We start from the raw sequence: 13629 nt of genomic DNA, 5'->3' as shown, positions 1-13629 counted from the left end.
CGCATAGGGGAGCCCCACACACAAGGAGTGCGCCCAGTAAGGAGAGTCGCCCAGCGCGAAATAAAGTGCAGCCTGCCCAAGAATGGCACCGCACACACAGAGAGCTGACACAACAAGATGACGCAACAAAAAAGAAACACAGATTCCCATGCCACTGACAACAGAAGTGGACAAAGAAGACGCAGCAAATAGACACAGAGAACAGACAACCGGGGTGGGGGAAGAAGGGGAGAAAAATAAACAAATAAATAAATAAATCTTTAAAAAAAAATAAAAATAAAAACCACCTTGTTACTTAAATATGGCCTCTCTCTAAGCCAAACTCAGCAAATAAACTCACTACTTTTCCCTCAATGTGGGACATGACTCCTGGGGAAAAGCCTCCCTGGCACCAAGGGATTAACACCAAGCACCAACCAGCAGGGCATTTGGACAAAGACCTTGACTGTAAGGGGGAAAGCATTAAATACAAAACAGTTTTTACAGCTAAGAGATTTCAAAGTGAGTCAGGAGATCACTGCAGAGGTTATGCTTATGCACATCTCAAGCAGATCTCACTAACTGCCACAGTAAACAAAGCCTTAAACAGGGTGCCTCTAAGGGCACACAACCTCATGAAATCAGCAACCTGTCACTGGATCTTATCTTGGAATATAGGATAATCTATTTCCCCAGTATAACAGAGTTAGACTCATTTATAATTTCCCTACTCATGATTCTTCTACCCCTTTTATTTGAACCTATATATAATTACTACTATACCCATTAAATTGGACAGAATGTATGTCTGTTCATGTGTCGAATGAGTCCTGAATCTCAGCAGAGTTGTGACCAACACCTTCTCTCCAGTTCATCAGACTCGCCCAGGACAACTAATAAGATGATGATGATGGACAATTCCCATCCAAAAAGCAAAGAGTATATACAACTACAAGCAAAAACAGTTCCTTCCATCTGCCTCGTAAAATCTAATCTCCCTCTCAATCTGAAGCAGAGCGGGCATAACTATCCAAAATCCTCAAGACTGAGGAATGAACAAACATAAGGGAAGAATGCAACCACTAACCAGAGTAGGTTTATTGCTATTGTGGAATAGAAAAACTTGTAACACTGATATAAAGATAATGGTTTCCAGAGATTCTGAGGCGAGGAGGAGGTAAGAATAGGTGGAGCAAAGAGCATTTTTAGGGCATTGGAATTGTTCTGCATGATACTGCAATGGTGAATAAAAGCCATTATACATTTTATTAAAAACTTATAAAACTGTACAGTGCAAAGTATAAACCATAATGTAAATTATAGACCTTGGCTAGTACCAATGCTTCAGTATTGATTCACCAATTTTTTAAAATGTACTATACTAATGTCAGATGTTATTAATAAGGGGAAATGTGGGAGGGGGGTTATATAGGAATCTCCCCTATACTTACGATGTGACTTTTTGGTAATCTAAAACTTCTCAAAAATAAAGTTTATTATAAAAAGGAAAAAAAGAGGATTCTGAAATGGATTATTTCTAGGCTCTTCCTGTTCTAGCACTCTTACTCCACCTGTATGCTTCTACCTGGAAAATATGTTTATGAGGAACACTACATTTTCCAAAGATACCAGATAAATGAGGAGGTAATACAATTCAATATAACCTGTACCATCTTCTTAAAAAAGGAACATTATGGATTTCTTTCAGCTACAACCCTCAATTAATCAATGGTAATGTCTCTTTCTTGTCCTCCTTTATTGCTTAATTTCAGCATTCTGTTAGATTCCTTGGCATCTCTGCCTTCCCTGCCCAACAGTTACTCCTAAACCAGAGCGTCCATTCCATGTTTCAGCTTCTGTATAAATAATTACATAACCATGAAATGCTCAAAGGTTTCCTTCATTATTAATTTGAGAAGCTATTATCTGTTCCAACATTAATGTTCAGTGAGGCTGGTAAAAGATAATATGACAAACTGTAGCTACAATTCTTCTCTTTTTATCCAAAACTACAGAGAAAACAGCATTTCAACACTGTACACCAGCAGAAGAGGCCAATGTGAAAGTTTCTGAAAGATCTCAGAAGAAATTTTAAACTCAGTTTCTGCAAACAGGAGGGGTGGGATTGGAGATGGGGTTAAGATTCTAAATTTTTTAAATATGTAATCAAAGCAATTTTATGTATGAACAGAGTAAACCCATGAATAATGCCAAACATATCATTCAGTATATAATCAGACACAACAGAGAGCACACCATGAAACTCTGTGCTTGGTCTCAAATCCTCCCATCAGCCAGTGACCCTGGACATTGATGGGTAGTTGAAGGGAAGTCCAGGAAGCCAAAGTAGGTAGTCTGCTACAAGCAACTGATAGTCTAAGATGAGTTAAGAGAATGAAAACATACTGAAGTAATTCTCACTAGAACTGTCAATGAACTCAGGATGAAAATAATCCAGTTTCATTTATAACCCACAGTAGAGCAGTGGTCCTAAAGTTTAGGTCACCACACTTTCAGATCAATTATTCCTGGAACTCTATAGGAAAGAAAATGGTTACGAGGGAAGGGGAGAAAGAGAAGAATTTGTAAGTGAGATTCCTGGTACTAGAAGAGAGGAAAACTGAGATGTTTTAGTAATACTAAAATTATTTGTGGAAAATAACTACTGTGTTGATGACTTATTTCTTGATAGGAATGACTGCTGCAGTGGTCTCAATAATATCTCAATAATACCTATCTCCAAGAATGCCAAAATAGGAAGGACTAAAGTCTATGACTAAAGAAGAATGTTCTCTGTTGGCCTATGGAGGAAATAAACACACATTCACCAATACCACAAGGTCCACAAAAATAAAAAGGAACACCAACCAAAAATAAAAAGGAACAGTCACTTGTTTGACAAGGCATTATGAGTTTAAACCAAGATGGTGATATATGAAATAGAAAAGAAGGGATAGAGAAAACACACCTGGAGAAGTAATACATCCTCTGTGAAGCTTTTCCCAACTTACTAAGAACAGAGCTACTACTGCCTTTGTGCCACTCCATCTTGTTCATACATCTATAATACCATGGACACTCTGTACTTGGATTATTAATTTTCAAATCTCTGGGGTATCCCCATTAGATTGAAAGCTCCATGAAAGCAAGAACTGTGACTTAAACATTTTCCTATCCAGACAGTTATTTAATCATTTTTATTCCCTAACACTGACTTGCCTCCTGAGAGAGGAGCTGGCCCTTTGCCCATGAGCTTGTATGGCCCATGAGGAAAAGAACCTTGTCTTTCAGAGTTCCCAATATTCAACAATATTTTATTGAGAAATAGCTCCAAGGATTATTGCAAGTCAGAGGAACAACACCATTGATAAAAATGCAAAGTCAAGATTAGGGAGATGTGGATATGAAAGAAAGAAGGTAGCAAATTATGTGATGGTGGAACATCTGGCCAGAATGAACGGTAGACACATAAAGCCTAAATGAGAGATCAGGGCCAGTGAGCTAAGAGTTATCTACATAAAAAGTGCTGAAAGGCAGCAGAATGGATAAATTCTTCTAAAAGGATAAAAATCAGTTATAAAGTCAAATTCTGGTGAAGAAGCAATAATAAGGCCCAAGAAAATCTTTGCAAAAGAGGGCACTGGCAACCTTCAAGAATTTAGGTTTTAGACATTCTAGAAAATAATTGATCAGTTCTCCGGGAAAAAAAAATCAAGATCATGAAAAATAAAAGACTAAGAAACGGTTACAGATTAGAGAAGACTAAGGAAAAATTACAGTTAAATGAAATATGGGATCCTAGGTAGGATTCTGGAACTCAAAAAGGACATTAGTGGAAAAGCTAGTGACATTTGAATCAAGTTTGTAGTTTAGTTACTATTATATGAATGTTAATTTCCTGGTTTGTATCACTGTACTATGGTTATATAAGATGTTCACTATTTTTGCAAATTTTCTGTAAGATTAAAATTAGTTCAAAATTAAAATTAAAAATTAAAAAAAGAACAAATGTTTCATAGCAAAAAGAGGAGGAGGAAGACAAGGATGATTAGGGAACTGAAGTAACAGGTTTAAACCAAACTTTCTTGAGGTCTGATGTGAAAGAGATGGAGGACAGCAAGCAGACAAGATACTGAAGCAAAACCTTTTCCAAAGGGGCAAATAACAAGAGCATATTCAAAGGCATGTACTGATTCATTCATTCACTAAACAACCATTTATTAGGCATTAATTCTGTTAAGTGCTGTCCCTGCCTGTAAGTTTACAGTCTAGTAAACATGGTGTGGAAGATGCACATAAAGATAATAAGCCAGGGAAAAGAAAGAAGGTGAGAAGGCTGCAAAGGGAGGAAATGAACTTAAGAAAAAGATGACTAAGGAGATGAAATAGAAAATACTGATATGGGAGTATCAATGAGAATGGCTCTTTATCTGTTATTCACAGCCCCCTATTAACAAAAAGTAACTGTGAAAAGCATCAGTCTAAACTCTCACGCAAAAAGGATCTATTTCACAATGCTATAAAATGACATCATGATTAGAATAATATTCTCAAGGTTATAGGTAAAATTCGACTACAGCAGAATGAAAGACATATTTGAGCACAAGTGTTCAGGCTTCCACTAATGTTTTTTATACACACAAAAAAACAACAAAAAACACAAAAGCTCAATTACAAACCACAATTATTACCTTAAGAGAAAGAAACAGCAAATAGGAAATACAAATAACCAAGGAAAAAAAAGGAATCCTTATTAAAGCAACCTTGAACTAACACTTTTTTATTAGAGAGGTTGTGGGTTTATAGAAAAATCATGCATAAAATAGATTTCCCATATACCACACTATCATTAATATATTGCATTGATGTGGTACAACTGTTACAACTGATGAAAACAGATTTTTATAACTGTACTATTATCTACAGCCTATGGTTTAACTTAGGGCTCACTCTTTGTGTTGTACAGTTCCATGAGAAAAAAAAATTTTTTTTTGAAGTCTCAGGAGCCAGGGATTAAACCCAGGACTTAATATGTGGGAAGCCAGCACTCAACCACAGAGCAAAACTGGCTTCCCTGAGTTAGCTTTTTCATTTGTTTTACTTGTTTGTTTTTATCTTTTCAGGAGGCACCGGGAACTGAACCCACAACCTCCCATGTGGGAGGCCGGCACACAAACGCTTGAGCCACATCCACTCCCAGATTTTTTTTTTAAATTTTTATTCTAGGAACATACAACCTAAAATTTCCCCCTTTTAGCCACATTCGAATATATATTTCAGTGCTATTATATAATATCTTCAAACTGCCATTTTCCTAAAATTCCTTTGATCTAACAATTTATACCTACTAAATTAGTGGAATTTTAAACTATGAATTTAATTATATACTATCAAGATTACAGTAGCACAAACATTACTGGTAGGAGGGTAACCTGATAAAGTATTAATTCCATATGAGCACTGTCTTGCTTAGTATATCTGTGACTGAGGTGACCCCATCATCTCCTGCCACTCACCTTCACTTACCCATCTGAACAATTACCTAACACTTTATTTCACACCATGTTTTTGCTTTTACTAATTCTAGTCAAGAAAGACTCTCCCAGCCCCCTTCACCACCCACAGAATTCCTATTCATTCATCAAGGCTGGGATTCCAATGTCACCTCCATTTTCTTCACAAAACAAACTTAAATCCATCCCCATCAATATACACTTTCCCAAGCATATCCAATCATTTCTTCCATTGTGCTTCCATATATACTTTGTTCATACTGTTATTTAAACATCTGTCTCACTCCTTAAATTATGAATTCCTTAAAGGCCAGGGCCATGTCTTAATAATTTCTGTACATTAATACTAAGCAGAGGAGCTGGCATATGTTAATTACTAATGACAGATGGGAGGGGGAAAAAATGTGACATGAACAAAAAGGTTTACTGCAATATTATCTATAAGAACTAAAACCTGGAAACCACATAAATACCCAATAATAGAGGAACAATTTAGGAGGAAGTGGTATATTGTTCCAGTAAATAGTAAGTAAACATTACAAATAAGACGACTATGTAGAAACATAGAAAATATTTCTGGCAATGTTAAGTCAAAAACATAAAACACAAAGCAGGATATACACAATGGTTATATAGCCAGGCAAAATACTAAAGGACTATAAGAATTAAAAATGTATTGATTAGAGTGTAGTTTTCCTTTTTTCAATCACTTTCTTTAATACTGTTTCTGCCAGTACATTGTCATTTAAATTTTTTATTTAAAAAGAAAGAAATAACAGGGGGGAAAGAAGTAATATTATGGATTCATATAAACCCCCGAAACACTGTGATATTACTGATAGGTGACAAGGAGTGGGTGATTGCAATATCCCCAAAATCAAGGGTCCCCAACCCCAATCTACCTCAAAGAAAATACCTTTCACGTCACACAGCAAGTCATTCCCACTGATCCAAGGTGCACTGAATGTGAATTCTTTATTCCAAAACTTCAGAACTTTTTCCAGACATCTGTAGAACTAGTAGTAATGAGAGTGCCCTGGAGTTCATATACACGCCTATGCAGTAGAAATTTCTCAGTGAAGCAACTCCTGGGTATACTTCTTGATGAGATTTCTAAGCCTGAAGGCATCAAAAAAGTACATTTCCATACTGGGAACATAACTGGTTTCTTTTTAAGATTTTTTCCAGCACTTCTTTCCACACTGTAATTTTCCTGTCTTATCAAATGAATAGTTAACATATGTCAAGGATATAAAGCATATACTGAGGCGCTTCCTGCCTAACTCTATTACTAGAAGACCCAATCTCACCAGAAAAATGGAATCTTCCCATCAAGCTGGCCCCAAAATGAAATTTATTAAGCACCCAAAAAATGTTAAATACTTGTAATAGGCATTTCTCAACTTTGGATATTTTTCCTTGCTCACCTTAGTGTCTGAATTTGAGGAATGGAAAGAACCAGAAACCATATAGCCCAATCCCTTCATTTTACAAGTGATTAAAAAGTGATGTTCAGAGGGAAGTGATTTGTTATGAGTTACCCAGATAAATTATGTTAAAGGTATGATTAAAACCCAAATCCCTTGATTTTCAGCCCCAATTCATTCTATATCAAGTTTTATCCCCTGAAATCTCTGATGCCCTTGTACCGATATAATTAGTATCACAAAATTGTAGAACTAGAAGGGACCTCAGAGAAAGTCTTATCTAATTCCGTCATTAGCCATATAAGAAAACTGAGGTCTCGAAAAATGAAGTGATTTGCTCTCAATATCTTGGATGGCAGGGAAAAGGTATAATTTAAGCTCAAAAAACTGCAAACCAATGGCTACAAGAAGAGAGGGTAAAATCTCAGCTGGGGAACATTTTGAAGGACTGTAGATTATTCTAGACCAGTGGTTCTCAAAGTGTGGTCCCTGGACCAGCAGCTTCAGCATAACCTTAGATCTTGTTAGAAATGCAAATTTTCAGATCCCACCGGCGTCTAAGTGGATCAGACTCTGTGGGGACGGCCCAGCAATCTGCCTTTTAACAATCCCTAGACTACTCTCAACACTCAAGCTCCTTCCACATGGCTTTATCACCTCCTTTTAGCAAATTATTCTCTAGAGGAAAGAGACCTGCCTCAGTCAAGCAGTGGAAGAGGGGAAAATAATATTACATTAAAGCTACTATAAACAGAGTCCAAAAGGCCCAAACAAGCCCCACCCCATTTCAGTGGCTTGCTTGTTAACATCTACCATGCTTTTGGCTGGGGCTAAGAGAGGCAGCAAAGGGAAGGTCTGCCAAAGGATAGGAAGCAGGTTGAAGACATATCGTTGATAGTGGAGCTGAGCTGAGTAGGAATAACATTACTACTGGAGAGACAACGGAAGGAAACTTCTACGTGCCATGAGCACATACTACATAGCAGAGTTTTCATGCACCTTATCTCATCTGATCCTGCCAGGAATCCCATTTTGGCAGAGGAGTAGGAGGGATGAAGACATTCATATTAGACAATATTGTTCCTGGAACTCCCCCAGAAGTGAACTTTAGTGGTTTCCCTGAATCTATTTTATAATGATAATTATAATCAATGGCACCATATTTTTATGTAAAAAGTTTTAAAAAAATCTAAAAACAAAATGGAAACCTGGATTGGGGTGTTCAGTTGGTTTCAGTTCTGACTCTGCCCTTCACTGGATGTTTGACTCTTGACAGGTTAACCTGACCTCTCTGGCTTGAGTTTCCTTTGTTATAAAATAAGCATGCCACCTACCTCGAAGGGCCATTTTGAGAATTAAATGTGATAACTTATCTGAAAGCACTTTAGCGCAGCCTCTTGAAGGCAGTATAGCAGTGGTTAGGAGCTCCAGCTACGGAATCAGACTTCCCAGCCTTGCCACTATCTGGCTAGATATCTTAAGGTAGGTACTTTATTTTGCCTCACTTTCTTTGGCCAAACTGATACAGGGAGTAATGCATCTTTCATGTTTACAAAATGTTTCCATTTTAAAGAGTTTTTACATTTCCAACTTCATTGCTTACCATTCCCCTGATCACAGACTGTTTGCCAGCCATACCCATCCTCTTTCCAATCTTCTAACAAGTTGCACTAGCTTCTTCCTCAGAGCCTATGCATTTGCTGTTATCTCTGCCTCAATCAATCTGTGCCTGTCAACCTTCAGGCCTCAACTTTGATGTCTATTCCTCAGACAGACCTTCCTATCTAAGGTAATAAGTCCTGTTCCCCACTCCTAAGGGTTATTTTCTATAGCAGAATTATCTACTAAAAACATAATGAAAGCCACAAATGAGCCACATATGTAGCTTTAAACTTTCCAGTGGCGATATTAAAAAAGTAAAAAAAAGTGACATTAATTTTAATAATATAATTTCTTTGTTCTCTAACGTATTATTTCAACATGTAATCAATATAAGAATTATTGCTAAGATACTTTACAGTCATCTTTTTCATGCTACAACTTCATTTGGCACACTTTAATTTGAACTAGCCACCTTTCAAGTGCTCATTAGTCACATGTAGCTAGTAGCTATTGAACTGAATAGTTATATGGCATACCCTGCTTTATTTAAGATTTACCACAATCTGTATTTGTTTATTTGCTTATCTTGTGACTTCCCCACCAGAATATAAGTTTGAAAAAATCAAGAATCTTGCTATTTTGTTCAGTATTGTATACCTAGCAGACATAGTAGGTGCTCAATAAGTATTTCTTGAGCTTTCATATCCTGAGTCAATAGACAGCTATTCCACAACTCCCAAACAGATATACAACCACTCATTCAACAACCCTCCTAGTTTCTTTCTCCTTTCACATTTAATTATTGCTTAAAAAGAAAAATCTCTTGGCTACATTTCTCACCACTGCTTACAAGTTCCTTCTCATCATGTCTGGAGCCTCCAGGTCAGTGCTTGGTATATTCGATGAGGAAGACACACAAAAATAATATTACTGGATATTTACTCATTGACAGGAATTAGTCAGAACACTTTAAATCTATGCTTCACAGCAGCCCTGTGAGATAGGTACCATCACTATCCCAATTTATAGATGAGGAAACCAAGGCATAGAGAAGTATTTTGTTCAATGTTACAACAGCCAGTTATTACCAAAATCAAGATTCCAAGCAATCTGGAGATTCTGACTCGTGGGGTTTTTTTGTTTTTTTTGAGGTACCTGGGACCTTGTATGTGGGAAGCCAGCACTCAACCACTAAGCCACATCGGTTCCCCTGAGTTGGTTTTTCCATTTGTTTTGCTTGTTGTTTGTTTTTGTTTATTTCTTTTTAAGAGACACCTAGAACGGAATCCAGGACCTCCCATGTGGGAAGCAGGCACGCAACTGCTTGAGCCACATCCACTCCCCACTCCTGGCCCTTAATCACCTATCCTCTAGTGCAGGGCTATCTAAAAGAAAAACAATGCCAACCACAAATGTAACTTTAAATTTTCCAGTAGCCATATTTAAAAGTTAACAGGAACAGGTGAAATTTATTTTAAACATTTTATTTAACTCATTATCCAAAATATAATAATTTAATCAATATGATTTAATAAAAAGCTGACATGATCAATATGATCATATAATCAGCACAAAAAAATTACATTTTTTTAATAAATTCTACATCTCCAAAATCTAGTGTGAATATACACTTACAGCACATCTCAATTCAGACTAGCTATATTTCAAATGTTCAATAGCCATATGTGGCTAATAGCTACCATACTGGACAGCACTGCTCTACTGCCTCTTAAAAGGAGCCTCCAGAGGAGTCGAAGGAGGGGAAAAACTTTGGGCTGGGAACTAGGAGTCTTGACTTTAGTTCCAGATCTTACTTGTTGAGTGACTTTAGGCAATTCCTTCCTGCCCTCGGGACCAGTTTCCCTACAAGTATCCTGAACAAGGGCACAGGAAGATCCCTAAGGTCCCATCCATGCTAGTATTCCAAACATCTCCCAACGACAGCATTACATGGGTACAGCCTTCTGCACTTTACAATCCGCTTTCACAGCCATTAGCTGACATAGTTCTCAAGCTCACTAGTAATTACCACTGTCTTCACTTTATAGATAGACAAACCGAGGTCAAAGAGGAGGAATGACTTGTCCATGTGGAGAAGCTGGGGCTCAAATCCAAGGAAGGCCCGTGGTCCTCCCCAACACCACCACCAACTCAGTAAATGAATGGCTGGGGGTGGTGAGGCGGAGAACTGAGTGGGGCGGTCGTGAAAATAAGGTAGTCTGGGGCCTTCAGAGAAGTTGAGGGGAACCCAGATGGGGTGCGAGGGAGCGCAGACTGGAGTGAAAAGAGGTGAGGGGGTTCGGGCCTTGGGAAGGAATGAACTTAAAGGGCCCAAGAGGGTCCTGGGAAAGTGAAAAGAAAAAAGGGCTGGGACCCCGTCGGCACGCGTTGAAGTGTGGGGGGCCCGGACTCGGGAGTGAGGTGATCCCGGGAGTGAAGTGACAAGAAGTGAGATGAAGAGATTCTGGCCCTGCAACCCTCTCGCCTGGGTGAAGGAAAATTCCCACGGCCCTTCCCCGGCCCTCCCCGGCTCTCATACCTGGTAGCTCAGAAGTTCGCCCACGTCCATAGTTCAGGAAGCAGCTAACACCCGCGACTGTTTCCCTCCGTTCCCGCTGCACCCACGGCCCCTTCAGCAATAGCTCAGCCACACTACCGTAAAGCGCCGTGAGCGGGGCCGCAGAGCCGACCGGGTAAGCGTGCCCAACGCGAGGGAGCGGGCCACACTGCGGTAAAAGGCAGAGCCACCGTAAAGCGCGCTGCGTTTGTGACAGACCTGCTTCCGCCTGGAGCCTGAGATGGGCGGGGAAAGAGGGCGGAGACTTGAAAGGTTTCTGAGGTCAGAAAAGGACCAAAAGGGAGCAACATCTATTACCGCTCCCAGTAGGCAGTGTGGAATACTGGGTGTTTCAAGTGTGCTTTCACAATCCTCCCAGCGACCTAGGCCCCTTTATCCTTATGTGAGCCTCACTTCACGGATAAGGAAACCGAGGCCCAGAACTGCACTGTCCAGTAGGATACCCTCTAGCCCTATATGGCTACCCAGTGCTTGAAATATGGCTAGTCCACATTGAGATGTGCCATAAATATAAATAAAAATATACACCAGGTTTTTAAGACATTGTAATTACATATTGAAATTATGTTCTGGGTATACTGCCAAGTCAAATGTATTAAAATAAATTTTAATGTGGTTAGAAATTTTTTTTTTCCTTTTTTTAATGTGCTTTGAAATTTTTAAGTTACACATGTGACTTTCCTTTAAAGCTTATGTTGTATTTCTCTCTCTTTTTTTTTAAGATTTATTTTATTTATTTCTTGCACCACCTCAACTCCCTGTTGTGCTACATCTTCTTATTTTCTCTCCTCTGTGTCTCTTGTTGTGTCATCTTGCTGCGCGAGCTCTCAGCATCAGCAGGCACTCCTGCCCTGGATGGCTTTCCCGTGCAGGGTGGCATTCCCACACAGGGGGCACTCCTGCATGGGGCAGCGTTCCAATATGGGCCGGTGCTCTGCTTGGGCCAGCTCGCTGTCTGGGCCAGCTTGCCCTCACCAGGAGGCCCTGCTAGATGGTAGACGGGAGCCCAATTGGTTGATCCAATTCCATTTCCCCGCTCACATTGTATTTCTATTGGACAACGCTGGCTCAGAAAACGACTCTTCCAAGGCAATAGAACTATCACTGAGAAACTGTTGGTGATCACATTCTCTCTGGGCTTCTGTTTCTTCATCCTTGCAAGGGCTGGTGGAAACAGATGATCTTGTTTCTGTGTGAGTGATGTGAAAAAGTTTTCTGGAGGAGAAAGTTGCATTCACAGAGAGCATCTAAGTTCCTGGGGTTTAGATAAGGCTCCATTGTCAATGGACTTAAGCCCTGCCCTCACACAACTCCCTGCCCTTCACGGGCATGATCTTTATATAATCAGCCTACCATCCCATCCCCACTGTCCCCAAGTACAAAGAAATGCTTTTTATTCCTCAAAGTGCCAAATTCTCTTCTATCCTATCACCAGCCCCACTCCTCATCCAACTCCTTCTCATCCTCTGGTCTCAAATGTCACTTTTAAAAATAGCCTTCCTCAATTCACCCTCAGTCCAAGTAAGGCCCCCCCCCCCCTGTGCCACCTCCTCCACTGCATATATATCTTAATCTGTAATTATGTATTTATAGTTGATTACTTGTTTATTGACAGCCTCATTCTCTGGACTGCTGGCTCCAGGAGAGCAGGGATTGTATGACATATTCAGTTCACCACTATAATCCCTAAACCTAGGACTGTGTCTGGTACAGGGGGAGGATTCAGAATGAGCCTTGTGGGCCATGCTAAAGAGACTGGACTTTATCTTAAGTCCACTAGGAAGCTATTGAAAGGTTTTAAGCAGGGAAATGCCATGCTTAGGTTTATTTGTTTAAAGGTTCACCTATGTAATCTACTTTGAACCAAGTTATTTGGGTTTCTTTTCCCCTCCAACTTAGCTGGGACTATAGACTGTGCCTTCTTCAAGAAGGCAAGACAGAGTAATTGTGAAAGTGTACTCTGTGGACACAGACAGTCCTGTGTTCTAGTTTGTGGTAAGCTGGAACTAATTTTTACAGACAGGTACCTAAGAGCTCATTATTAAATTTTCAGGAAATTTACAAGCAGGTTGACATCAGGTTGGTAGCTTGAAATCAGCCATGGTGGTTGTATTTACATCACAGAAATCAGTAAATGCAGCAATCAGGATTTTCTTCCCCACCCACAAGCACACCACTGGTTCTGGTTCTAGGCAAAGTTCCACTAAATCTAGCTGTGTGCCCCTGGGCAAGCTACCTTCTCTCTACGCTTCCGTTTCCTCAAATGTAAAGTGACTCATTCATTCATTTAACAAGTCTTTACTGAGTGCCTACCCAATGCCAGAGGCAATTCTGGGCTCTGAGGTTACAGCAGTTTATAAAACAAAATTCCTGCCATCTTGGAACCTACGTTTTAGTTGGAGAGAAAACGTCATGAGGAAGATATTGTTAACATCCTCATTGTACAAACCTGGAAACAGAGGCAAGCTACTTCACCTTGATGGACCCGATATCCTCACCTGGGAAGGAAAAGTCAGACCTCACAGGATTA

The 13629-nt window shown here is 39.5% G+C and overlaps 1 protein-coding gene across 2 annotated transcripts in view; it reads right to left on the bottom strand.

Moving 5' to 3' along the window:
* CTNNBL1 (catenin beta like 1) overlaps positions 1 to 11293 on the bottom strand; it is a 227099-nt gene extending 215806 nt beyond the window's left edge. The window contains exon 1 of one of the 2 annotated variants that reach the window (XM_071211701.1): positions 11061 to 11293. In XM_071211701.1, the coding sequence (XP_071067802.1) occupies positions 11061 to 11090 (30 nt within the window). In that variant the 5' untranslated portion in view covers positions 11091 to 11293. The remainder of the gene's footprint in view (positions 1 to 11060) is intronic. The other variant, XM_058287065.2, reaches the window with a different exon arrangement.
* Positions 11294 to 13629: the final 2336 nt, after the last annotated feature.

This window comes from Dasypus novemcinctus, chromosome 24 (assembly GCF_030445035.2).
Source record: "Dasypus novemcinctus isolate mDasNov1 chromosome 24, mDasNov1.1.hap2, whole genome shotgun sequence".
In the NCBI taxonomy this organism is placed as follows: domain Eukaryota; kingdom Metazoa; phylum Chordata; class Mammalia; order Cingulata; family Dasypodidae; genus Dasypus; species Dasypus novemcinctus.
This window is presented reverse-complemented; position numbering and strand designations above follow the sequence as displayed.